This window comes from Lactuca sativa, chromosome 4, assembly GCF_002870075.4.
Source record: "Lactuca sativa cultivar Salinas chromosome 4, Lsat_Salinas_v11, whole genome shotgun sequence".
Taxonomy (NCBI): domain Eukaryota; kingdom Viridiplantae; phylum Streptophyta; class Magnoliopsida; order Asterales; family Asteraceae; genus Lactuca; species Lactuca sativa.
The window spans coordinates 60,184,386-60,211,360 of record NC_056626.2 but is presented as its reverse complement, the minus strand read 5'-3'; the positions used below and the strand labels follow the sequence as shown (position 1 = coordinate 60,211,360).

Below are 26,975 nucleotides of genomic sequence, written 5' to 3'. Positions count from 1 at the left end.
CAGAATGCTTTACTCGAAGAGATAAACCAACGAACCCAAGCTACTTCCGAGGCAAGCGGTCTAGCACCAACTGATATAAAAGATTGTTTTGAAAGAATATTGGGTGTTCGACGCGGACATATCAGAGGCATTGGGCGTAAACCCCCTACCGTTGTGTCTATGTACGATCAGCAACAACCAATGACACAAGAACAACCACAATCACAGGTAATTGTTAGTAAATGTTATAATGGAAAGTAGAATGCTATAATGATATGTTGGTTATGATTTGATATGTTGATATTTTGTAGTTTGGTAATTTTTGGAAAGTAATGCTATAATGGAAAGTAGAATGGTATAATGATATGTTGGTTATGGTTTGATATGTTGATATTTTGTAGTTTGGTAAATTTTTGGAAAGTACAATGCTATAATGGAAAGTAGAATGGTATAATGATATGTTGGTTATGGTTTGATATGTTAATATTTTGTAGTTTGGTAATATTTTGGAAAGTAAATGCTATAATGAAAAGTAGATGTATGTTTAAGTGTATTTGATATGTTGATATTTTGTAGAATGGTATAATTAATTATAATGTTATTCTGATATGTTGTTAATATATTTTGTTTTCTTTATAGTTGCAAATGCTGCAAACAATACTACATGACTTGGCATGTTTTGCAGCATTGGAAGAGTGGTTTCGCTCATTGCCGCCACCAAATAATGAAGGAGATGATGATGAGGACGAGTAGTTATTTTAGGATTTTATGAAACGTTTTGTAATTTGGAAGAATACTTAATGTGGTATGGATTAATATTTTGGATTGATTGTATAATATGTATTAATATTTCTATAAAAACTTATCAGATTTTTCAAATGCTATATGGATTAATATTTGGATTGATTATAAATTTAATGTTAAATAAATAAACACAAAAAAAAAATCAAAAGAGTATTAGCGGCGACATCTTTTGTGGCGACACGAAGGTATTAGCGGCGACGGGTAGCATTAGCGACGACGCGTAGTATTAGCGGCGACTATGAGTATTAGCGGCGACATTAAACGTATTAGCGACGAAACAATACCGGCGACGCACTTGCAGCGACAGGTCGCCGCTAAAGGTATTAGCGGCGACACGCCTAACCTTTAGCGGCGACACGTGTCGCCGTTGTTGCCCAATCTTCTTGTAGTGTATGTCTTTGATATTATGTTGATGATTCCTAAAATTTTACACAAAAATGCATCTGAAAGACTTTTGGGACCATTTATTCCTCAAGCTAAGCTTTTAAAGATGTTTTGAGAACTTTATATTTAAAAGGTGTTGTTTTTGGTTTGTTAAAATATTTTTAAACTAGAATTTAAAGAAACTCACGCGAGAGATGTTTCACACTGGCATGGAAATATAGCATGTAAAGAATCATTAAAAAATGTTTAATTAAAGACTTAAATATAACCAGAATTCAGGATTAGAATAATCGATTCACTTGCATTTATTCGATTATGCACTGCCCTAAGTCGGTTTTCCTATGGCTTCTTCCCAATGATAGAGATAAAATCATGTTCATATACTAATGTATTAAATTAAATATTAAAAAAAACAAAAATGATAAAAAAATTCATTTCATGTTTTGGAGGTATTAAATCCAAAAAAGAAAAAAAAAATCTTATTTTGAGTGCAAGTTGATTTTTTTTGGATCTGTCTAGTTTTTTTTTTTTTTTTTACAATCAAGAGGGACCAAATTGGCAGTTTACAAACGATTTATTTATTATTTTTTTTAGAAAATATGATATTTTAAAATTTGTAAAGATTAAATATTATACTCATATAAATATAACATTTTGATGTTTAAAAATGAGATATACAAAATTTTGTGATATAAATACCAAAAGAAAACCTTTTAAAACTAAATCAAGATAGTCAACTTGGAGGTGCTATAATTTTGGAGACCGATTACTATACAAACCGACAATGATTCATGACAACTTTCAATTCCAGCAATACTGAAAATCAACATTTGTGGTCTTGGATGGCTCCTTTCTTCATAGTTAATAGTGCGAGGATTGTAATTATCTTTAAAGACAAAGTGCATTCAATATTGCAAGCTAGCAACGTGTTTGATCTTATATCACAGTGAAGACCATAGGCAAAGTTGACTTGCAATACGCTTAAGTATTTACAGACATTACAAGAATTAATCGTGTGACTGTATCAGTTTAAATGTTGATAATGTTCGATCCAAGTTCAATACTTTCATGTATTCTCACCTTCTTATCTACAATTCTTTTCTTTTTAGTAACTGGTATTCAGGCACAAGCCAAAATTCTTCCTCGAGATGAAGGCAAGTTTTTAATTAAGTTTGATTCTTAATTCTGTCAAAATAACAGGCGACTTAATCCTTGTTTATCTGTGAATAAGACCTCACATATAAGATAATATGTGAACCTTGACTATTATTTCAAAATGGATAAGATATAAGCAACAGATACCCGAAAGTATTTGATGTTATTTTGCAGTGAATGCGCTTCGTGAAATAGCTAAAGAATTGGGAAAAGAAGATTGGAATTTTGACCTGAACACATGTGATGGAGATCCCAGTTGGAACACAAATGTACAAGACCCAAGTTCTCAGTATAACAACAGTGTTGTTTGTGATTGCTCGTATCCTGGCAGTGTTTGTCACGTTGTTGAGATGTATATATGCAGTTTTGTTTCATTTTGCTTACTTTAAACGAATCATCTATTATGGTTACATATATAGATCACTCCACTGTTATCCAAACATAAGTTCCTCTCACTGGTATGAATGTGGAATTTGTGTAAACAAAAATTAGAGACCTAACTTATCCTTTTGAACAGATCTGTGAAGGGGCAGGATCTTGCAGGAGTTCTTCCTCCATCCCTAGCCAAGTTACCAAATATCAAGATAATGTAAAACAAAGTTTTATGTATAAAAAGATACCATGCTTAAATATATCATGATTCATTACAACATGGGTTGCTTGTTGCAGTGATTTATCGTTTAATTACCTAAATGGCACCATACCTCCTCAATGGGCATCAACAAAGCTGAAATTCATGTGAGTTAATTATACATGAATCTCATTTTTCGATCTCTAAGTTTATTGATATCTATAAGAGTTCCAACTTCCTAACAATTAAAAGTTACTGTAATCCAGATCTGCTACGGCTAATCGCTTGACAGGGAGTATTCCAACATTTTTGGGCAACATAACCTCACTTTTATATCTGTATACATTCTCAAATTTTTGTGATGATACATTATAAGTAATGTTATTACATTCTTCATGTTTGTTTCTGTTTAACGGATAATTAAATGGATAACAGGGGACTGGAGAACAACATGTTCTTTGGAGCTGTTCCTGCTGAGCTTGGAAAATTAAAAAATTTAACATCTCTGTAAGACCTTCTTTGTATTGTAGCTTTACTACAAACTTTTTTGATTGTAGCTGCTATGGTAACTACTGACTAACTGATACGTGTTTATTCTTAAATTGTAGGGTCTTGAGTGCTAATAATCTCACTGGTAAATTGCCGGAGGAGCTTAATTCTCTGACCAATTTGATAGAACTGTATGCACAATGCACCCTTCCTAAAAAACATTATAGTATAAATTTTCATGCTGTACACTAGCTAGAAATTTATCTTGCCCATTTCGTAGACTCATAACTGCTTCTCAGTTCTCACCTTTGTGCAGCCGGATAAGTAGCAACAACTTCAGTGGGAAAATTCCAAACCTTGGAAACTGCACAAAACTTCAGAAATTGTAAGTTTTTTTATTCAGTATTGCTATTTGTATATCTCCAACTAACAAGTTTTCAACGCCCTCCAAAAAAATAGAATGAAAAAAGAAAATAAAAATACTCATGCATGTCCTCCATGATTAAGACAATAGATACTCACTAAAATAAGGTGTTGTTTCACAAAATGATCATTTTCGGAAACTATCACAAAATACTCACCCATTTTGTATAATATATTTCCACCAAATTAACAAAAAGTAGTTGCGATTCACCGCAAAGCAATTTCACAAGTTAAAATATTTTTGCCAAGTTCATTTTGCAAAATAATTGCTAACTTTGTGATAGTCTTTTTCCTTCAAAAAATTATCATCTCATGATATGACTTCTGCAATTTTGGTCATTGCAATGAATAACCCTTAAGACAATGACTAATAGGGGATATTAGCAATAATAGTATTTGTTCTCATTTATTAGGTGGTAAAACATTTTTAGGTCATGTGTTCAGTAAAACAAATATTGGAAACATACATCCATGAAAAATATCAACTACACATTATATACAATAGAGAGTAGATACACACAATAAATATAAAAAACATATACATGTAATAAAGGTGGAGTGGACCCAGGGGTAAGCAAGTATATACCATACAAATTGCAAAATCAAAAAGAGAGGAAAACAAGGACCTCTGCTATTCTACTACCCCAATTTTAAGTCTCTACACCCTCCTATTTTAGGTGTCTTATCTGAGCTAAACAATGTCCCATCTCAATTACCATTCTTGAAAAATGTATATGATGTTTCTTTTTTTGGTGATTGTCGATGGACGCTTTTTTCCTAGTCCACGTCTCTACATGAACAAGGTATACTTTCTCTCTTTCGCAAGATGAGCATGTAACATAAAAAAGGTACTGCACATGTTACACTCCTCAAAAATAAAAAGATAGCATACGCCAAAATTCAAAACATTAAACTCTAAAGTAAAAAGTACATGCATAATTCCAGAATATATAAAACAAAATTTTGTCCAACAAAATAACTAATTATGATGCATATAACAACCCAACATATGTATCTCAACCTTGATAACCAATACATGAACCTAATCCACGATATAAGTAAAAAACTATATAGATTTGAATCTATATTCCAACAACAATATTCTATTTGCAGTAGTTTCCTGCACCACAACTAGCCTCCATATTCTTGACACTATAATTTCACTTCTAAGATACACTTTGAAAACAAGTTGCCCCCAAAATAAATGGCTAGAAGCATGCTCAAAAAAATCTCGAGGTAGAATAGGAAGCTTCGGCATATATTCAAACACATATCTATTGTAAAAGGAATGGTTTTACTTAATTAGGAAAATATGATTTTCACCAGTTTTGGACTTTGCGGTCTTGTTTGTCATCGTAGCCTTAGTTGGCACCACAACCATGCTACCAAGGAAACACAACCATGATGTCGGGTTGATCTAACGCTACAACTCAACAATCTCCTACTAGGAGGCTCGATCAACTTGTACTTTTGTGCCATAGAACTATGTACAACTTCTTCACACACACACACACACACTCTCTCTCTCTCTCTCTCTCTCCCAAGTCTTTTCTTCAAGTATCTAGAGGACCGGTTGAAGCCATACAGAATTTCAACTTCTTTGAAGTTACCACCTTGGTAAACATACTTGCTGGATTCTTCGTACCAAGGATATTCTTCAAGTGTAGATTCTCATCACTTATAAATTCTTTGATAAAGTGGTATCTTATTTGAAAATGTTTTGTTCTGTAGTGAAACACCAAATTTTTTTGCCAAGTGGACTGCACTCTACTTATCAAGATATAATACATAATCTTTATGATGCATACCCAGTTTGAAAATGTTTTGTTCTTCAAGTATATGAGTTGCTTGCTTGGTTCTGCAATAACCATCTACTTTGCTTCTACGGTAGAAAGAGAAACACTCTTCTTTAACATGGGCATCCAACTTATTATTGTACCTCAAATTTTGAACATATAACTTGTTAACTTGTTGTGTCTTTCCCTTAATCCATAAAGCCCCCTAAATCAACATGAGCAAAACCTTCCAAAACTACCCCTCTTTTTCTGAAACATTGGACAATTTTAGAAGTCCCTTTCAAGTAGTGTACGTAACACCCACCCAATTTTTTTTCCAATGATCTTTCCCCGAAGTACACATAAATCGCACTACATGAGCAATATCTGGTCTGGTGCACAACATATGTACATCTAGCTACCAAATTTTGAGGGATGGGGAACTCTAGCCATCTCTTCTCCGTCTTCTTCCATTTTTGGGGATTGTTTCTTTAAGATCCTCAACTAACTTTTCAAAAGTGTACCATTGGCTTTAGCATCTTCCATGTTGAACTTCTCAAGAACCTTCCTCATATACTTTGCATAAGAAAGTTTAGAGTACCAGCAACTTTGTTTCTTGCTATTCTTATGCCCAGTATCTGCTTAGCAGCCCTTAGATCCTTCATCTCGAACTCTTTTGACAACTGCTTATTCAACATGTTGACTTCTTATATGTCTGATACAACTATCAACATGTTATAAACATATAGTTGCAAGATGATGTATGAGTAGCCAAAGTTTTTCAAGTAGCAACAATGATCCATCTCACATCTCTCGTACCAGCTCGTTTGTATGAACTATCAAAATTTAAGTACTCGCTTCCTTGGAGCTTGCTTTAGAGCATACATATTTTCTTCACCTTGCACACCCGATTTTCCTTGCTAGGTTTTGGAAAGCCCCTTAGTTTTTCATGTAGACATCTTTTTCTAGGTCCCTGTGTAAAAAGATTGTATTCACATCTAGCGTCTTTAGATGGATCTTCTGCATCAGCAATACCCAATACCAGCCTTGTAACGTCTTAAAATATATAGTAAATTTTTCATTTTTAAAATAAAGTAAAACCATTTGATATCATTCCGAAAACAACAATATCCAAAACATGAGTAACAAGTTCCAGTAGTTATCAGAGTAAATCATAAAAAAAGATAGTGTGGAATCTCCGGTAGATACGATGCTATTCGACCGGCCACTTCCCCTTGTTACTAGAAGCATCTGAAACATTAAAGACTTAAAACGTATGAAAAAAGTTTAATAAGTTCCCCAAGATATCACATACAAAACAATTAATGGGCCCTTCCCTGAATAATGGACCCCATCCTGAATAATGTGCCCCACCTAGAGTATGGGAATAATAGGCCCTGCCTAGCATAGCATAACAACGGGCGTTGCCCAGCAATCATGTAAACATACTAATAAGGCCACAAAAACAACAAACATAAAATGACACCTCATGTCTAATAATAATATAGTAAGAAGACTCGCCTCACAGTCAAAGCAGCTAAACACCACATCTCACAAGAAACGTAAAGGCTGCTACTACGAACAAGATAAACATTATATAAAAGGCCAAATCTTAGTCTATGACCTAAAACCAGAAAGTCTAACCGCTCAAAAGTCAACGGTTGACTTACCACGCTGTGGCCAACCCTATAGTTGTACTGTGGTAACTAGATAACAAAACAAATGCGGCCAAACCGCAACCCCACATCGTGATCTCCTACTTACTGCGCCATGGTCAACGTCCAAAACAACATAATGGATTAAGTAGTTAACCTTTAATCTCTAGAGTTCAAAAGCTCAGATTTGATAGCTCTAAAGGTCTTAATGGACAAATTTTCTAACTTTATCCATTTTCATGTGTCAAATGTTGGGAAAAGTAGGGTTTATGGTAGAGATCTGGATACCAACTTGGACCGTGATATCACTTTCCGAACTGATATTTCTACCCTATGCTTGGGTTACAAAAAATTCAGTCTAGGATAATCCAAGTGGACACTTACGATTCTAGGCACAGAAATCATAAGCCAATATGCTAGAGGATTCTGTGAAAGTGTGATAAAACGAGAGCTTAAGATCGTAACCCTCTTCTGTAGAGGAAGAGCTGTTTATATATTAAACAAGATTAGGGCTCTTCCCCTTGGACCCCACTAGGGGCGCTGTCCCTGGACCCCGCCAAAGGTGTGCTGCCCCTTTGGAAACCCCAGACCCCCGACTAGTCATCAAACCGGCTTCTAATTCGATCTTATACATGCGTGCACTCCACACAACTCCATACATATATTAGAGTAAACATTATGAAGCCCCTTAGCTCACATGTTAGTTTCAGTTACTTAAAATGACATGGTGACACTAAAATCACCAACATCAAATGCAACCAAACTCTAAACCTCATTCTAAAATGAACCAAGACACATGCTTGCCCTTAATATGAAGCATGCAAACACACCTTTCTTTCAACACTCCATTCTAGAGATCATTTGGGCTACTTAAAAGGTCCTGGAGTTGCTCAACTACAAATATATTTAGAAGAGGAACTCAAAACCACCCAAAAGATGCATAAACCTAGATCTAGAAAAATAAATATCAAGGTTACAACTTTATATCTATAAAGGACCATAAATCTGATGTAGAATCAAGATCAAGCTTCGAACAATACTCCGTTGCACCAAAATTGAGTTTCTTTTTCTTCAATCTTCACCAAGAACAAGAGCTCAAGAATCAAGTATGATGGCTAGGTTTTGGAAGAGCGACATTCTCAGAGAATGGGGACTACCAAATGAGGCAACCCTAGAAGTTACATCCCTTAAATAGGGCCCAAGGCCCGAGGCGTAAGGTTTTGAGCCTCAGCTGCCACCGCACTGTGGTGAAGACCTAGTCGCATTTCCATTTAATGACATGGTTGGCGCCGTGGTACAGGCTTTACCGCATCATGGTGTTGGGAGAACTTCAATTCCTCAATTTGAAAATAAAAAGACTTATGACTATAATATAGATGTTACAAGTCTGATAGTCATCATATTCATCATTGGAGAGAAGATCTCATTGTAGTTGATCCTCCCTTGGAACCACTTAACAATAAATCCTTCCATGTACCTGTTCCTACCATCTATCTCATTTTTTTTACCCAAAACACTCATTTGTTCTACCAGGCTTTCTTCGTTGTTGGTAACTTGACGAAGAACCAAGTTTGGTTCTTGTCAAGTGAGGTGAACTTGTCTTCCATTGCGTTCTTCCGTTGTATGGACTTTTTAATCTCCTCTGGTATGATTCAGGTTCATCATTCTCAATCAACAACAAGTAGTTAGGTGAAGGAGAATACCCAAATGGAGGTCATCTTTTTATAGAGTACGTCTGGAAATTAGGAGTTTGAGTCTTTGCCTTATGTACATCCTCATCTTCTAAACTCTCATCATATCTTATGTTCCCACTATTTTTAGGTTCATCCGAGTTCCCACTGCTTCTTGAACTTTTAATTATCTTTGAATTACTGATAAGGTTTCGCAATGTTTTCCTCTGAGAATTTGCAAAACTAGATGTTGCCTTACATGAATAAAAGAGGGATTTTTTTTTTTCATTAAGTATGTATCACTTTGTACTTGGTATGCATTTTTCAGGATCTTTTAGCAAGTACATGATATACTCACCACATTACTATTTTGACCTTTAAAATAACCCTTAACACTATCTCTTATAGGGATGAGCATCGGAACTGGGTACCTGCTTTTGGAACCGGAACTGCCTCGGAACTGGTGGTTCTGGAACTGGAACTGCCTTAAGCGGTTCCGGTTCCAATTCTCATTTTTTCGGAACCGCTACCCGCTGTGTACCCACCGAAACCGGTTTATATATATATATATATATATATATATATATATATATATATATATATATATATATGTGTGTGTGTGTGTGTGTGTGTGTGTGTGTGTGTTACTTAGACCGGTTTACAATATATTGGTTCGATTCTGTCCCTCTTTGGTCCGAATTGATATGATTTAAATCGAACTAAGCTGCGGTTTTAACGACAAAAGTTAACAAAGTTAATGTAACCGGATTACCCGCTCCTGGAACCGGAACCGCCAGTTCCGGGTTCCAAAAATTTAAGAACTGCCTAGAGCGGTTCCGGTTCTCGCCAAATGATGGCGGATACCCGCCTATGCTCATCCCTAATCTCTTACACTGTACTTATTAACAGTAGTGTAAACACTAAATCCTCTCCAACCCAATATAATACATTATATTGAACACTAAAGATAACATTCTAGACATATTCTTTTTATCCAACGTTTCTAATTTTACAGAAACAACCCTTATATTTATTAGGTTTTTATCAAAAATTTATAACCAAAACATATTATTCGTGTATAACTAGTTATCCTATTATTGAAATAATCCTTTTATGAAATGAAAAAATTACATTAAAGATTAAACACACATCACCAACACTATATTTAGTGTTGGGTTAGAGCAACTTAACACCAATTTTAGTGTGGGGTTGGAGACGGTGCTTAGATTAGTTATTTGATCATTCTTTTTTTGCTTACTGCCATTATTTCTATCTTCTATCCTCAGAGAGATCCAAGGTAGTGGTCTAGAAGGACCAATACCTGAAAGTCTTTACTTCTTGAGAAATTTAACAGAACTGTAAGTTAAACATATACTCCCTCCATAGGATCTTCAGTTCTTTCTATTCATGCAGTAAGTACTAATCAACATATCTTTATGTGATCTGTGTGCAGACGAATTTTTGATTTAAGTGGAGAGGTCTCACGTTTTCCAAATCTGAGTAGGTTGACAAGCTTGAATAAGTTGTAAGTTATAGGGTGTAGAAATCTACTAACAAGACTTTAATTTCAAAACTGGTACCTTCATAAACTTTGGTGGATGTTGCAGGATGTTGAGAAGCTGTAATATAACTGGGATTATTCCTGGTTATATATCGCAAATGTTCAATTTGAGACATCTGTAAGTCCTCTCTCTTCAGACCATATCTGTTTGCAGTATCTTATATATTTCTACATGATAAGCTTCTTTGATTTCTATTTAAATTTCCTGAAGTATTCTCTCTATCTATTTTCATATACTTACACAGAGATCTCAGTTTCAACAATCTGAATGGTGGTATACCAGATCTAAGTGAATTGAATCTTGAAAAAATGTAAGAAAGATATGCATTTACTTTTTCCCTGTATGATTTTCTTCAAAACTATTATTTCTCTAGATTGCAGAATCATATATGTTTGCAGTAGTATTCTACTCTTGAGTATCTTTGATTTAGTGAAATGACTTGACTAGGTATCTGACTGGTAACTCCCTAGACAACAGTTTTCCTACATGGATCACCGGTAATCTGTATGTTTTTTTGACCCTCATTTTCATAATAAATTTTCTTAGAAGATGTGTTTGTTATAGTTCATAGGCATTTACTGTAATGCAGTGTAGTAGATCTTTCCTACAACAACTTCAGTAAAAACACTGTACCACGAGTTTGTGGTGAATCACTGTAAGTTTTCAAAACTCTATGTTCCTTTCATGTGCACAACTAAATTAAACTTAAGGTTTTATTTCCTTTATTAGGAACTTATTCAGAAGCTACTCTAGTGGGAATGACTCGTAAGATTATAACCTTAATATTATTCTTTAAAATGAATGGAAATAAATTCTATATAATAAGAGGTATGTGATATTTGGTTTGATGCAGAGACCTTGGGAAATGCCTTAGCACCCGTCCTTGCTTAAAGGGTGAGCAACATGGGTCCTTATAATGTTTTATTTCCATAAAAAATGAATGGAACTCGTTTGATCTATTTTATATTTCTCTAGACTACTATTCAGTTCATATAAATTGTGGAGGGCCACAAGTTACCATTGGAAACAAGACTTATGAAGCAGATGAAGATTCAGGTGGACCTGCAAATTTTGTTCCTTCAAGTGATCATTGGGGATATAGTAACACAGGAAGCATCTGGTCTGCGAATGAAAGTGTTGCAAATTATATTGAAACTAATGCATCTGTACTCACTATGAATGGCTATGAACTTTATATGAAGGCTCGCCACACGCTCCTGTCTCTCACTTACTATGGTCGTTGCTTAGCAAATGGAAAGTATACTGTGACTCTGCATTTTGCTGAGATAGTTTTTAGAGATAAACAATCTTACCAGAGTCTTGGAAGACGTGTTTTTGATGTTTATGTTCAGGTTGAATATTCTTTTTTTCCTAAACTTTCACAAGTGGACTATTTTCATACTTAAAATAGATCAATGATATATTTGTATAAATCCTGTTCATGAAGGCTTCCTCCAAATTCAATGACATTTTTACTTAATAATCTACAAGAATGAATGATGTAGTTCCTTTAGTTTTTATACTGTTGTATTTTTATTTGTTCTTTTCTCCTTTTTGCAGGGTGTAAACATATTGAAGAATTTTGATATCAAGATTGAAGCAGGCGGGGTTGATAAGGAAGTACGTAAAACCTTAAAAGGCATACGTGTTACTAATAAGACATTAGAAATCCGGTTCCAGTATGCTGGAAAAGGTACAACAGCTGTTCCAATTAGAGGAGTGTATGGCCCTTTGATATCTGCCATTTCTATGGAGGCTGGTATGTATATTCTCCACATATTTTATGTTAAATTTACAGTAAGTTACACGAATGGTCTTTGTGGTATGGGGTAAATTATATGTGTTAGATTGTAAATATTACATATATTAGTTTTGGCTTAATTAGCTCATTAATTGGCCCGTAGGGTTTCCTTTGCCTAGGGATCATGCCTTTATTTATAGTCTTGTACCGTTTCCTTGTAAATAATATAATCAATAAGGTATTTTCACGCTCAATCTATTCTTGTTTACATGGTATCAGAGCGAGGTTTAGGGTTGGAGTGTTTTTTGTGTTAAGCATCGGTCGTGCGAATCATCAAAAGTTTTCCTGTCTAACACTAAGAAATGATACACAATAAATAGAGATGCAAAGTATCTAACCCTAGAGCTATTTAAGGATACAAATCGAATTTACAGGAATCACAATTAAATACATAATAAACTACATAAATAATATTTTTAACTAATACGCCCCCTCAGTCTGAGAATGGGGAAGAATGCGCAGACTGGTCTTGAATATCTGAAACAAAGCTATAGCTATGTGACCTAACAAGTGAAATACATATAATGCCTAGGGTTTCATATTATTATCAAAGAGAAGCACAAATACAATAAAAAGGAAAGACATAATATATAGACAAGCTAATTAGGGTTTCCTAGCGAAAAGGCCCAATCGTAAAACCCAATTCAAAATAAAGCCCAAAATATTATTAGGCTAACATCCCCCTTCAAACTCACAATGCAACAGAAATAAGCATTGAGAGTTTGTCAGACAGAAAATGGAATTGAGGAGCAGTCAACGACTTCGTAAGAATATCAGCAATCTGCAAAGAGGAAGGAACATAAGGAAGGGAGATAGTGCCCTTCTGTAGATGATGACGTGTGAAATGACAGTCAATCTCAATGTGCTTTGTGCGCTCATGAAACACTAAATTCATGGCAATCATTATCGCACTCTCGTTATCACAATACAAAGGGGTAGGTTGAGAGATGTGAACGCCCATATCTGCCAGAAGCTATCTCAACCAAACAATCTCACAAGTGGCGATAGCCATGTCTCGATACTCAGATTATGTAGAAGATCGAGAAACAACATCTTGTTTCTTGCTTTTCCATGATATCAATGAATCTCCAAGAAAAACACAATACCCAGTAGTGGACTTACGATCATAAATATCACTATCCCAATTTGCATCAATATAGGCACACAACTCAAGAGAGGATGAAGAAGGAAACATAAGAGTGCGGAACTGAGTACCACGCAAATATCTCAAAATACGAAGAACAGCTCCCCAATGAACAGTAGTAGGAGCAGTGACAAACTGGCAAACCACATGAACTGCATGAGCAATATCCGGTCTAGTGACAGTCAGGTAAACCAAACTCCCAACAATGGTACGATAAAGACTTGGATCTGATAATGGGACACCATCGGTTGGAGAGTACTTTGCATTACTCTCTATAGGCATATCAACTGTTCGATTATCCATGAGTCGTGCACGCTCAAACAAATCTGAAATATACTTCGTTTGAGATAAAAGATAACCCTTTGGAGATTGAGCAACTTCAATCCCCAAGAAATAACGAAGTAATCCCAAGTCTTTCATAGCAAAATGGTGAGCCAAATGACTCTTTAAAGACTCTATAGCATCATGATCATCACCAGTAATAATCATGTCATCGACATATAAGGAAAGAATAATCCGACCTGCATTCGTACATCGAATAAATAGAGCCGAATCATGGTTACTTGGTTGAAAACCAAGAGAACTAATCACCGTAGAAAATTTCTCAAACCAAGCACGAGGGGCTTGTTTGAGGCCATATAGAGCCTTCCGAAGTCAACAAACTTCACCTGGTCAGTGAGCAATACCAGGGGGAGGAGACATGTATACTTCTCCATGAAGATCACCATTCAAGAAAGCATTCTTGACATCCATTTGACAAATCTTCCATTGGTGAATGGAAGAAACTACAATCAAGGTGTGAACAGTCGTCATTTTTGCAACAGGAGCAAACATCTCCTCATAATCCATACCATACTTTTGCGCGTACCCTTTCGCAACAAGTCTGGCTTTATAACGCTCAACGGATCCATCAGACTTTGTTTTGATTTTATAAACCCAATGACAACCAATCGTGTGTTTTCCAGGTGGAAGCGGAACCAGATCTCATGTATGAGTCTGATAAAGAGATGCAAGTTCCTCAGCCATAGCAGTCTGCCAAAGGGGATCAGAAATGGCCTCTTTATAGGATGTTGGCTCAAATAGACGATGTACATTAGCAATAAAAGAGGCAAAACCCGGTGAGTAAGAGGAATAGACAAATTCAGGAAGCTTTGTGGACTTCTTATTACGATAAGGTCTCGATGGAGGGGGGGTCTTGATGATTTCCAGGCAGAGGATCAACGATAGGTGTTGGATCAGCCACATGTGGTGGATCAGCAGCAAGTGGTGGATCAGTGACATGTGGTGGATCATCAATGTCAATTCTAAACGAATCAATAGTACGGAGCTCCTCTCGGGTTGCATCATGTGACTGAACATGAATGCTATAGAATGGAATATGCTCCAAAAAGGTGACATTGCGAGATACATACAGTTTCTGATTTGAAGGATCATAGCACTAATAACCTTTCTGACCAATACCATATCCCAGAAAAAGACAAAGAATTGATTTTGAAGACAACTTATCTCTCTCTACATGAGGCTTCAAGACAAAACATGTACACCCAAACACTCGTAATGAAGAATAATTTAGGAGTTGTCCAAACAACATTTCATAAGGAGACTTCCCCGAAGTGTACGCAATAGGAATGCAATTAATAACATAAGTAGCGGTATGAACAGCTTCTCCCCAAAACATACTGGGAACTTGAGCAGAGAGTAGTAAGGATCTAGCAGTTTCTAGGAGATGTCGATGTTTTCTTTCTGCAACACCATTCTGCTGAGGAGTGTCTATACAAGATGATTGATGTATAGTGCCATCAGATGCCAATAACTGTTTAAAATCATTGGAGGTAAATTCTCCTCCCAGATCACACCGAAAACATTTTATGATAGCAGAGTGTTTCAGTCTTGACAATAGCTCTGAATTCACTATATATGGTGAAAAAGTCAGACCTGCACTTCATAAAATAAACCCACGTATAACGAGTGTAATCATCAATGAATGAAACATACTAGTTAGCTCCTGACTTTGAGGTTATCGGAGAGGGACCCCACACATCAGAATGCACAATATGAAAGGGATCAACAGAACGAGTGACACTTTTATTAAAAGGTAAAGCAGAAAATTTTCCCAATTTACAACCACAACAATCAGAAATATCATCAAATTTCAAAGAGCCTAACACACCAGTGGAAACCAAAAAATGTAAACGAGACGCTGAAACATGTCCCAAACGAGAATGCCAAAGATAAAAAGGAGACAATGAAGGGTTTAAACGAAAAGACGACAAATAGACACTAGATGCAACAACATCAGCAACATGTAGCTGCTCCAAGACATAAAGCTCCTCAAGTCTACGGCCTATCCCAATCACCCTCCGAGACCGAATGTCCTGTACACAGCAGAATGAATCAGAAAAGAAGACCCAACAACCAGATTTACACAACTGACTGACTGATGCAAGATTCAAAGAAAGTGTAGGAATGTAATACACATCTGTTAAAGATATATAAGGAGTGAAAATAGAACCAACACCCTCTACTGACATGGGTGTAGCACTAGCAGGCATAACAGAGACGGGTGTACGAGAAGATAATGAAGCAAAAGATGAAAAATGTGGTGACATGTGATGAGATGCACCAGAATCCAATATCCACAAGGATGAAGGAATACCTGACATGTTGGATGAAGACAGACCTAAATGAGACATGGAAGCTGACATGGCAGTTGGATTGGTAGCTAAGAACTGTCTGAACTGCTCAAAAATATGTGGATCCAAGGCTGATGGTGGTGTGAAATATGTTTCATTCTCAACTGAAGGTGTAGCAGCAGCGTACTATGGTGGCCTAAAAGATGAAAAAGAGGGACGTGACTGTCCAGAAGACTTGTTCTGCTGTGAAGACTGAGAGTGTGCTAGTGATCTTGTTTGTTGTTGCTGCTGATTTCCCTTACTTGTCAGTAAAGGACAATTTGCCTTCCAATGGTTTTTCTTCTTACAGAAAGAACAGTCGTTAAATGCAACTCTGGGACGATTTTGGTTTGAAGATTGGGGTCGTTGTGAAACATAAAAGATAGCAGGAGTGGCTGTCTTAGGAGCTTTGTAAGCATGAGACTTGATACGAGTTTCTTCAGCAATCAACTCCTACACAACCGAATCAACAGTGGGAAGAGGTGTATGATGCAAGATTGATCCATGCAGACCTTCAAAATCTGAACGTAATGCCATCAAGAACTGAACCAAACATTGCTCTTCCGTTCTATCAATATAAGGCTTAAAAGCCTTCAACACATCAGGTTCTGTAAGAGCTAACTGGTCCCACAAATCCGACATAGCTGCATAAAATTCCTGAACACTGAGATTGTTCTGTTGGAGGGATCGAATATCAAACTCTAACTGATATTGCATTGCAAAGTTAGACTGAGTATACAACCTAGCCAAGTGATCCCAAACCTCCTTTGTCGTGTCATACTTCGCCAACTGAGTACCAACAGACTGGATGACCGAATTATTAATCCATGTAATGATCTTTGAGTTATCAGTCTCCCATGAATCCAGTAAGGTTTCATAATTAGCGGCCTTCTCGTCTGTTGGTTTCTTCTTGTCACCTGTAACAATCCCCCACATAGTCTTGCCCCACAAGAAATTTTTCATAACATAACTCCAATAGGCATAGTTTTTGCCATCAAGTTGAATACTAATGGACTGAAGAGAATCATCTCTTGGGGCCATATTTCAATATCAGTCAAATAGTAAATACGAGTAGCAGCAAAAAATGATCAAGATCTCGAAATCAACAAAGCTAGACGAAAACGAAACCCTCAAAACCGACAAACGAACAAATCAAACCAAACCAAATACAGAAACGAGCAAAAACAGCGTACCCCAAAATTGCAAATGGTGACAATGAACAGTGCACATGAACAGTACGATGAATAGTGCGATGCACAGTAACCGCCGATGAACAGTGACTCGATGAACATTAATCGCCGATGAACAGTACACGCCCCCAAAACAAAAGAAAAACGAAAAACTACAGATAATCATCCGAGCTCTGATACCATGTAAACTAACAAGTGAAATAGATATAACGGCTAGGGTTTCATATTATTATCAAAGAGAAGTACAAATACAATGAAGAGGAAAGACATAATATATAGACAAGCTAATTAGAGTTCCCTAGCGAAAATTCCCAATCATAAAACCCAATACAAAATAAAGCCCAAAATATTATTAGGCTAACAAGCTAGACCTTCCGTGAAAATGTTTACATATTGGTAGTCGGTGAAGATGTGTAGAACCCGGATGACACCAATAGCAACCTTGTTCCGCACAAAATGAATATCAATTTCAATGTGTTTAGTGCGTTGATGTTGGATAGGATTGCCTGATAGATATACCGCAGAAACGTTGTCACAAAATATGATGTTGCCATCACGTGTTCAAACATATAGCTCAAGAAGAAGGTTACGGAGCCATGTGATCTCTGTTGTGGTGTTTGCAACACCTCGGCCTTCAGCTTCTGCGATAGAACAGGATACCATGTGTTGACGTTTTAAAGACCAAGTGATAAGGTTATGTTCGACAAAAACACAATAACCTGATGTTGAGCGTCTTGAATTTGGACACCCCCAGTCAACATGAAAATAAGCAGTTAAATTTGAGGACTTGGAGGGAGAGATTAGGAGAACATGAGAGGATGTTCCTTTCAAATATCACAACATACGTTTGAGGAGCTAGAAATGAGGTTCGCGCGGAGCATGCATACATAGGCTGGCCTGTTGAACAACGTAAGCAATGTTGGATCTCGTGAAGGTGCCATTAGTGAGAATGGTTATGTCCATTGTACTTAGCTTAGAATCAATGTCACATGGAGTGTAGCTTAGTTTACAATTTTGCATCTTAGCCCGGGCATTGATATCATATGTAATATGCTTCCTGGAAAATAAACAAGCTTCTCGATTTATGTTTCACCTTGATGCCTAGAAAATGATGCAATTCCACTAAATTTGTCATGGAAAAATCCTTAGAAAGAGACGAAATTATGTAGCAAAGGAGTTGGTGATTGGTGGCGGTGAGAATAATGTCATCAACGTAATGTAACAAATAGGCCATCCAGTTGCCTTCTTTATATATAAAGAGAGACGTGTTACATGAGGAACTGTGGAAGCCAAAATATTGAATAAATTTTCAAATATTTAATACTAGACACGAGGGGCCTGCTTTAGTCCATATAAAGATTTGCGTAGGCGGAAAATGAATGATGGATTGGGCCGATTTGTGAAGCCTGATATTTGGTACAAGTAGATAGTCTCGTTCAGGTGCCCATGAAGAAAGACGTTTTTAGCATCCAACTGGTTGATTGGCCAATTTCTGGACACAACTAAACTAGGTACAGTGCGAATGGTGATAGGTTTTACAATGTGGCCGAATGTCTCGTCGTAATCTAAGCCAATATGTTGATATTTCCCATTAAAAACTAATCATACCTTATGTCTTTGAAAGAAACCATTTGGATGGAACTTATGTTTGTACACCCACATGCAGTTAATGATGTGAGTATGTAACACCGTAAATTTTCAAACAAATTTTTTCATTTAAAATTCACTTTAATCTCATTAACAAAATCACAAAACCCCCAAAAATATTGAGTTATACAAACACATGTTCATAAATTGTTTAAAACAAAATCCAGGATCCTCCAAAATATATCTCGAACTTGTGTGGATGTACAATCAAGTTGGTGTCTTCCTGTGATCGTGAGAAGTACCTGAAACACATAACACATAACGCATAACACATAACACATAACACATAACACGGTAAGCACGAAGCTTAGTGAGCTCCCCAAAATACCACTCAAATCTCATTAGCCTCTCATGGCTATGCTGTAATAAGACCATCCGGTCAATGTGTCTCAGTGGGACCCTCTGGTCCTATCTCAGTAAGCTCAGAATAATACACAACATAAATCACAAAGACATAATGCAGGATATCAATATACTCAATATAAGCACATAAGACCCTCCGGTCACACAAAGGTTACCACTCTAGGTAAGTATAATGAGAAGACTCGCCTCGCAAGCAAGCAAATAAATAACAGTGTACACGAATCTCGAACTAGCCTCCGCTTAACACATAGGATAATTATCTCTAACCAACACTTAAATCACGACTCTAAATAAACTAAGTTATTTTCTCTCTCAACTCTTGGAATATGTAAAAGACCATTTTACCCCTCCATGGTCCCCATAAACCCTTGTCTTGACCAAACCCTAAAGTCAACAGAAGTCAACACTCGAGTCAATACTCCATGTTGACCCAAGTCGCCAAGTGCATCTATGTGACTCATCGAGTCCCCTCGATTCCTCTAAAATTTCGTGAAAATCCAACTTAACTCGTCGAGTTACCCATGTCTAGACTCATCGAGGAAAACCCTAGCTGGCTCGTCGAGTCAGCTCATTGAATCGACGAGTCCATTCAGTTTATTTCCGCATTCAGACATTATAAGTTAGATCTACAACCCCAAACTCTAGATCTAGCCTCCCAAGGCTCGAATGACACGTAAAGCCGCAACCTTTACATTCATACATGGCATATTAGACTCAAAATGCCAATACAAACTCCAACAATGGTTAGATGCACAAAAGCTACACTCTAGCTCAATAAAGCTCGGATCTTTGGGCTCTCAAGTCCTTCTACAGTCCAGATCTGAGGTGTCAACCTCATGATATGCTTAAATAACTCATTGTCAAGGATGGATGGGAGAAAATCCTCAAAACCTCCCTAAACTAAGATCTCACAAAGGAAAGGTCAAGCCGGGAGCTTTTTACCTTTGCACTAAAGCTAACCACTGAAGAACTCTAGATCTACAGCCCCTCCTTGATCAAACACACCAAGCACTCCAAATCTCTTTCAAAGGATGCACAAAACCACTCAAATTAGTCTCTTTCTCTCTCTCTCTCTCTCTCTCTCTCTCTCTCTCTCTCCCAAACCAGTCTGCTCGATTAGGGTTTCACACAGGGAAGTTGGGTGGTTGGTGAGGCAGAAATGAGGGCTTAAGGCCCTTTAAATAGGACATAAACCCGATAGATTAGGGTTTCCACTCGCAGCGCCAACTCACCGAGTTGGTCTCTCTAACTCGTCAAGTTTGTTTAAAAACCCATGTGGTCAATTCGTCTCTACTCGACGAGTTGGAGCACCCACTCATCGAGTTGTCCACTTAACTCATAATTAAATATTTAAATATTTTACCTGGGAGTCGGGATGTTATAGAGTATTATTAGGCCATGAAACCAGTTCACAAGTATTATTGTCTGTCAAAGCCTCTATTTATAGTCTTGTATCGCTTCCTTGTAAAATATAATTAACAAGGTATTTTCACCATCAATCTATTATTGTTTACAATATGTTTAGTACCTACCTATTTTCTTAACCCGGACCATCTCTAGTATATGTTTTTGTTGTGTCTTTGGTCCCTACATATATAAAAAGAGATTTTCCCTTCTTTATTTACTCTCTCCGTCCCATATTAATAGTCTATGTTTTCTTTTTGGTTTATCCAAAAATAATAGCCTACTTCTTAAAATGATTATCCCTTTTACCAAAAGACCCCTCATTATTAGTTAAACTACCATGAAATTAAATGCATCAAAAGGGTACAACTATCATTTCATTTAATAAAGTTAGTGGTAATTAATGGTTCCTTAATTAATCTACATGTTTTTTGTCTGTAGACAATAATTTTGAGACGAAGGGAGTATTATTTTATTTATTATTTATAATTTAAAAAAAATTAAAATACATCCTACCCACCCCCTTCTAAAGCTGGTAAATTAGATTATATCTTCCTCTCTTTTCTCTAAAATTGAATGTCTCGAACCATAAATCACATGACCACATAGCCGTTGAACCACTGACGACCAAAAACAATGGTAGCCACCCATTGAAATTGGAAGTCTTGAACCCTGTACGGCGCTCTTCTAGCCACCAATATCCAGATCCAACCGCCGAGCCTAGCACCAAAACACCGAAAACTTGATCTTGACTGTTGTCGTGAAGTTGGCATCGAACATAAATCTACTTATTTCTTTCTTCCCTTCTCTTTCGCTCTCTTTCTCTCTCTCACACACACACATACACACAGACCTTGTCTCCGACGGGGTAGAGAGGGACCAAAAATCCGATATGCATTTTTTTTCTCCAAGTCATGTTTCAAAAAGAGGCGGAGTATAAATTATTGAAAAACTTCTCTTTAATCTGGGATATAGATAGATGGAGGCTAAAGAAAGTAAATTGTATGTTGGAGTTCCTGAGTTAGAAAGAAAGTAAAGGAAGATTAGCAAACAAATAACCCTTGTTAATCCTACTTCCAAATCCCTCCAATTTGGTAGGAATATTAGGAGAGAAGATCATCCTTTATCGTCTCTTCTCTTCTATCCAATTCCTTTTAAAAAATAATATCACGAACAGGATAATGTCTCTTTTCTTTCTGGTTCTCTTCTCTTCTTAAGTTGAACTCTCTTCTATCCAATTCGTTTTAGAAAATAATATCAGGAACAAGATAATGTCTCTTTTCTTTCTAGTTCTCTTTTCTTCTTAAGTTGAACTCGATAACAAGGTGGGAAAGCTTATCTTTGGTTTGGGTTTCTTGTTGAAATTTTTGAGAAGTTGGTTTTTTAAGTTTGTACAACTCTACTTTGTCCCCATAAGTTTGTTACAAGTTGAATTTGACCTTTTTTGTACGTTTGATTTTCATTTTTAGCATATGGGTGTGATTTACATTAGGTATGAAGTTTGTTCTTTGCATATGCATTTCATATATAGGGTGGTGGAAGTAATGGTAGGTCAAGTAGCCAAGAGACCGGTGGTGTCAAATTTTGGTTTGAAAGGTTTGATGTGGTATTTTTTCCGATGGAATATGCAATGATGATTTATTTTGGTGGCAAAGGTGATGGTGATTTACTTTGGTGGCATAGGCGTTGGTAGTTTACTTTGGAAATAGAGGAACCAGATGGGTGGAATATGGAAGGGATTGAGGTTTTGGATGTACAAATTACAAGGTTAATCATAATTATATGAGAAGTTGACAAAGATAACCACTTCCTTACTCCTCATGCCAAAAAAAACCAAAAAACAAAAAACCTAGTCTCCGAAAATGACCAAGCAGCCCGCTACTAGAGGCTTTTGTGGAGCTATGTGTCATCAACCAATGGTCTCTCTCTATACACTTTGTTTTTTTGTCATAATTTTTTTCCTTTGTAAAACAAATCTGAAAAAACTAAAGTTCTTAAAATTTAAGTCTCTATAAAATGAGTATAGACATGAAAATTTGAAAAAAAAAAAAGATTATTATTTTACTTTTATAAATTCAAAAAAATGTATCTTCAAATAAATAAAATTTTAAGGGATTTTTTTTATCAGTATATTAGCAATTTCTTAAAGAGAAAAGGTTATGATTCAACATGTTTATACCCTTAATTTTATATTATTCAAAATTATTAAATGATCCAAGATTGTAAGATCCAAAGTTATATGATTCAAAATGTTATAATCCAAAATATTATGAACCAAAATTTGTTAGAAACTAAAATATATAGTAAAAGACTTTATTTGGTGTAAAAATTATTTGATCCAAAATATTATGATTTAAAATATTTATGATTCTTAAGTTTTGATTAAACATATTATAATTCAAAATCATTTGATCCAAAATTTGTTATAAATAAAGTCTACATTATATCATTATATATATATATATATATATATATATATATATATATATATATATATATATATATATATATATATATATATATATATATATATATATATTGGTTTTTATAAAAATAAAAATTTTAAAAAAAATCTTTTATCAAAGTTTTATGACCATGCCCATTTTATAGATAATTAAATTTTAAGAATTTTGGTTTTCTCAAAATTTTTTATAAAGAAAAATAAAAGTTATGATAAAAAAAGGTGGGTTGGAAGCCGGCGGCCTATTAGATAATGACATGTATCTCTGCAGAAGCCTCTATGTGGGCAGTGGCGGACCTTAGTGGTGCCCCAGGGTCCCGGGCAACTGCTCCGACGCCGGCACGTAGTGTAAATTTTTTTTTTTAATGTTTTTTCCAATTGGGTGCACCGGCTTAAAACACATTTGACACTACTAATATAAATTTATTTGACAATTTTTTTTAGTGCCACCCCTACGAAAATGTTCTGCGTCCGCCACTGTATTTGGGCTACAGAGGACTCTCTTTGGACCAGGTGGTCATTTTCAGAAACTTTTTTTTTGTTATTTTTTGGTATGAGGGGTAGGGATTTACTAGGGAAGTGATTATATTTGTCAATTTCTCTAAACAAATAACATTAGATTATAAAGGACATACATAAACAATAAGAAAATTTAAAAATAAATAAAGAAGGGTAATATATTTTTTTTATGTCTGAGACCAACGATGCAACAAAACATGTAGTAGAGATGATCTGAGTTAAAAAAAAATAGTTTGGGGCCAAGTGCGTAGATTACCCCAAACCATAGGTACCATTCGTGTAATTTACTCTTTTTTTTCACAAGCAGTTACTATGTGTGGTTTATGATTGTCATTTCTATTATAATAATAATCTACTGATAATCTCTTCAAGTGACTTACTGTTACTAATATATATTGCTTTCATTAGAGTTCAAGCCTCCAGCTAAAGGCAAAAAATATACATTTGTCATCATTGGAGCGGTGGCTGCATTGTTGTGCCTCAGTCTCATAGTTCTTGGCATTGCATGGAAGGGGGGTTATATAGGGGACCAAAATTCAAGAGAAAAAGGTGTTTGATTACTAATTAATTAAACTTTTGCCATGTACTTGTTTGTAGTTTGTGAAGTACATTTATTTCATTGGTAAAAAATTGTTTGCTTGTAGACCTAAGAGGATTGGATCTGCAGACTGGTGCATTTACATATAGACAAATCAAGGCTGCCACTGACAAGTTTGCTGATTCAAATAAACTTGGCGAGGGTGGTTTTGGGTCGGTTTACATGGTAACATTGTAACATGCATTAAATTTTCTTTTTGACAATTCACATTGTGAAAAATCTACGGAACTTCACTTGGAACGTTTTCTGATGTAAAAATATAAAATATGAAAGAAAATAAGAATCATATTGAAAATACATCTACTTCATCATCTAATTCATCAATTACAGGGTACCCTATTAGATGGAACTCCAATTGCTGTGAAGAAACTCTCTTCGAAATCAAAGCAAGGAAATCGTGAATTTGTGAATGAAATAGGCATGATAGCTGGTATACAACACCCAAATGTTGTAAGGCTATATGGCTGTTGTGTGGAAGGCAACCACCTACTACTTGTGTATGAGTACATGGAGAATAATTCTCTAGCACATGCTCTATTCGGTATTCTCCTTTCCATCTTCTTCTTAAGTAATAACTCTCTCACCCTATAAGAATTTTGAAGTTTATATTTCACTTTGTAAATTAAATATGTAATCATTAGTCAAATTTGTAAAATAGTAAAATATTGTTTAGTAATGGACCAAAGTTAGAGCTCTCAAGCATAGACCCAATAGGTCGACCCACTCAACCCATTTAATCAAATAGGTTGTGTTTGGTTTAAAACTTGTGAATTGTTTCCAGCCTGCCAATGCATTCAAATACATATTTATTGTTATTTTATATACTATTTTTATCTTATAAATTATAAAATACAAAAGCAAAACTCCAAAGTCTTAGAAATTTCGAATGTTATGTCGATAATCAAGTTGTAGTTGTATACTTATATTTATCTGCAACTTTCAATAATTATTTGGGTTTGTTACTATTTTAACTAAATGAGTCAATCTAACATTTTATTTCTAAACTTTGAAACTTAAATGTGTCAATCTAGAGCAATCCATTTATCTAACATATTGGGTTGAGAAAAAAAATGGGTCTACTTGATCAGGTCAATCCTTTTATTTGACCTTTTATCTAGGGTTCTAGTTGAGCTGGAAATCTTAACAGTTTAATTAAACAACTTGGGGTGCATCGGATGAAAATCTCAACCTGTTTAATTGAATATAAACAGGTCAACCTGCACCCACCCAACATGACCCATTTCCGGTTTAACCAAAACCAAGAACATGAATATTATAATAACGATAGGTAGCTATAGGTTTGAACATTTGCAAAAGAACGAAATGTTACAAATTAAATTGGACATCCCAAAGTGTAAACTATGTCATCTTTATTTCCACAAAGAGAGTCTCTCTTCCATTTACAACAAATTTCTAAATTTAAGATTTAAAATGAATTTATAAAATACCAGAGCACAATAACTCTAAGTTGGAAAGTGATTGGCCTACAAGACAAAGAATTTGTGTTGGCATTGCAAAAGGCTTGACATTCCTGCACAAGGATTCGGTGCTCAAAATGGTTCATAGGGACATCAAGGCTTCAAATGTACTCTTGGATGCTGACCTTACACCAAAGATCTCAGATTTTGGTTTGGCCAAACTCGATGAAGAAAAAAACACTCACATTACCACTAGAGTTGCTGGAACTATGTGAGTAGTTGTCTTGTTGTTCCTTTTCTTATATTGTAACGCTTATTTTACTTTTAATTATTCATTTGCTCGATTTGCTTTTGGTACTCACAGAGGATATATGGCACCAGAATATGCATTATGGGGCTACTTAAGCTACAAAGCAGATGTATACAGTTTTGGGGTTCTTGCTCTAGAAATTGTTGCAGGAGAGAATAATATTAAATATCGGCCAACTGAAGATTATTTTTGTCTTCTTGATTGGGTAAACCTGTTTATAAAAGAACTATAGTTCGATTTTTCCCCACAAATCCCAACTTATTGACTTATCTGTTTCTCCTTTCTAAGGCCGTTGTTCTGAAACAAAAGGGGAGTTTGATAGACTTGGTGGATCCAAGATTGGGCTCTGGATTCAACAAAAAAGAGGCAGTGAGGATGATCAAAATTGCTCTATTATGCACTAATAAGTCCCCGGCTCTTAGGCCTACCATGTCTGAAGTAGTTAATATGCTTGAGGGTCGTATCAAAATCAAGGAACCAAACATGAAAGTAACTATGTCTGAAGAGCAGCTTGTGATTGGAGAAATTGGAGAGAAGTTTAAAGAGATGAAACCCCATGAGTCTGTTCAAACAGTGATTTCTATTGAGGCAACAGCTTCCAGCTCAAACAGCCAGCCTGTATCCCAATAGTAAAAAATTCTGAAGAATGTTGACATGTACTAGAGTAAGCATTAGTATCAAAGTCAAGTTCTTTATACTACTATAAATGAGATGTTTATATTTCATTTTAAGGATTTTGAAACAGTCTTTTTGAAAAAAATTGTTTGATACATTTCATCAAATCTTGGTTGGTTGTACAAGAAATTTGCCTTCAGAGGGGGTGAGTGTCTGAGTGGGTGATGTGTTAAATTGTTAATGGTTGATGGTGGTAGTTATTATGTTCACAGTGAAGATGGTGTGAGCACGGTGCTGTTAGCAATGGTTCCAGTGGGGGTATAGGTGGGTCCTACCTGATAATAAAAAAAAATAAGAAAAATTAAT

At 35.7% G+C, this 26,975-nt stretch overlaps 1 protein-coding gene across 4 annotated transcripts; it reads left to right on the top strand.

Moving 5' to 3' along the window:
- The first annotated feature begins 1,993 nt into the window (after window positions 1–1,993).
- LOC111878484 (probable LRR receptor-like serine/threonine-protein kinase At1g53430) lies at window positions 1,994–26,766 on the top strand. Of its 4 annotated transcripts, XM_023874984.2 has the most exons (25): window positions 1,995–2,321; window positions 2,497–2,674; window positions 2,840–2,911; window positions 2,992–3,060; window positions 3,160–3,231; window positions 3,329–3,400; window positions 3,502–3,573; window positions 3,699–3,767; window positions 10,192–10,263; window positions 10,359–10,430; window positions 10,513–10,584; window positions 10,712–10,777; window positions 10,915–10,971; window positions 11,057–11,122; window positions 11,197–11,232; window positions 11,321–11,361; window positions 11,443–11,819; window positions 12,028–12,226; window positions 23,594–23,662; window positions 24,077–24,217; window positions 24,313–24,431; window positions 24,597–24,807; window positions 25,718–25,955; window positions 26,049–26,199; window positions 26,283–26,766. In XM_023874984.2, the coding sequence occupies exons 1-25, from the start codon at window positions 2,201–2,203 to the stop codon at window positions 26,622–26,624; spliced, it is 3,054 nt and encodes a 1,017-aa protein (XP_023730752.1). In that variant the 5' UTR covers window positions 1,995–2,200; the 3' UTR covers window positions 26,625–26,766. The 4 variants fall into 4 exon arrangements, with proteins under 4 accessions (XP_052626230.1, XP_023730752.1, XP_023730753.1 ...); XM_052770270.1 differs by lacking the exon at window positions 10,192–10,263 and having other exon boundaries at window positions 1,994–2,321; XM_023874985.3 differs by lacking the exon at window positions 23,594–23,662 and having other exon boundaries at window positions 2,000–2,321.
- The last annotated feature ends 209 nt before the right edge of the window (window positions 26,767–26,975 follow it).

Coding starts and splice junctions, on each gene's coding strand:
- LOC111878484 (XM_023874984.2), top strand. CDS start 2,201: ATGTTGATAATGTTCGATCCAAGTTCAATACTTTCATGTATTCTCACC. Junction 3,061..3,159: donor TCAACAAAGCTGAAATTCAT/GTGAGTTAATTA, acceptor ACTGTAATCCAG/ATCTGCTACGGCTAATCGCT. Junction 11,362..11,442: donor CACCCGTCCTTGCTTAAAGG/GTGAGCAACATG, acceptor ATATTTCTCTAG/ACTACTATTCAGTTCATATA.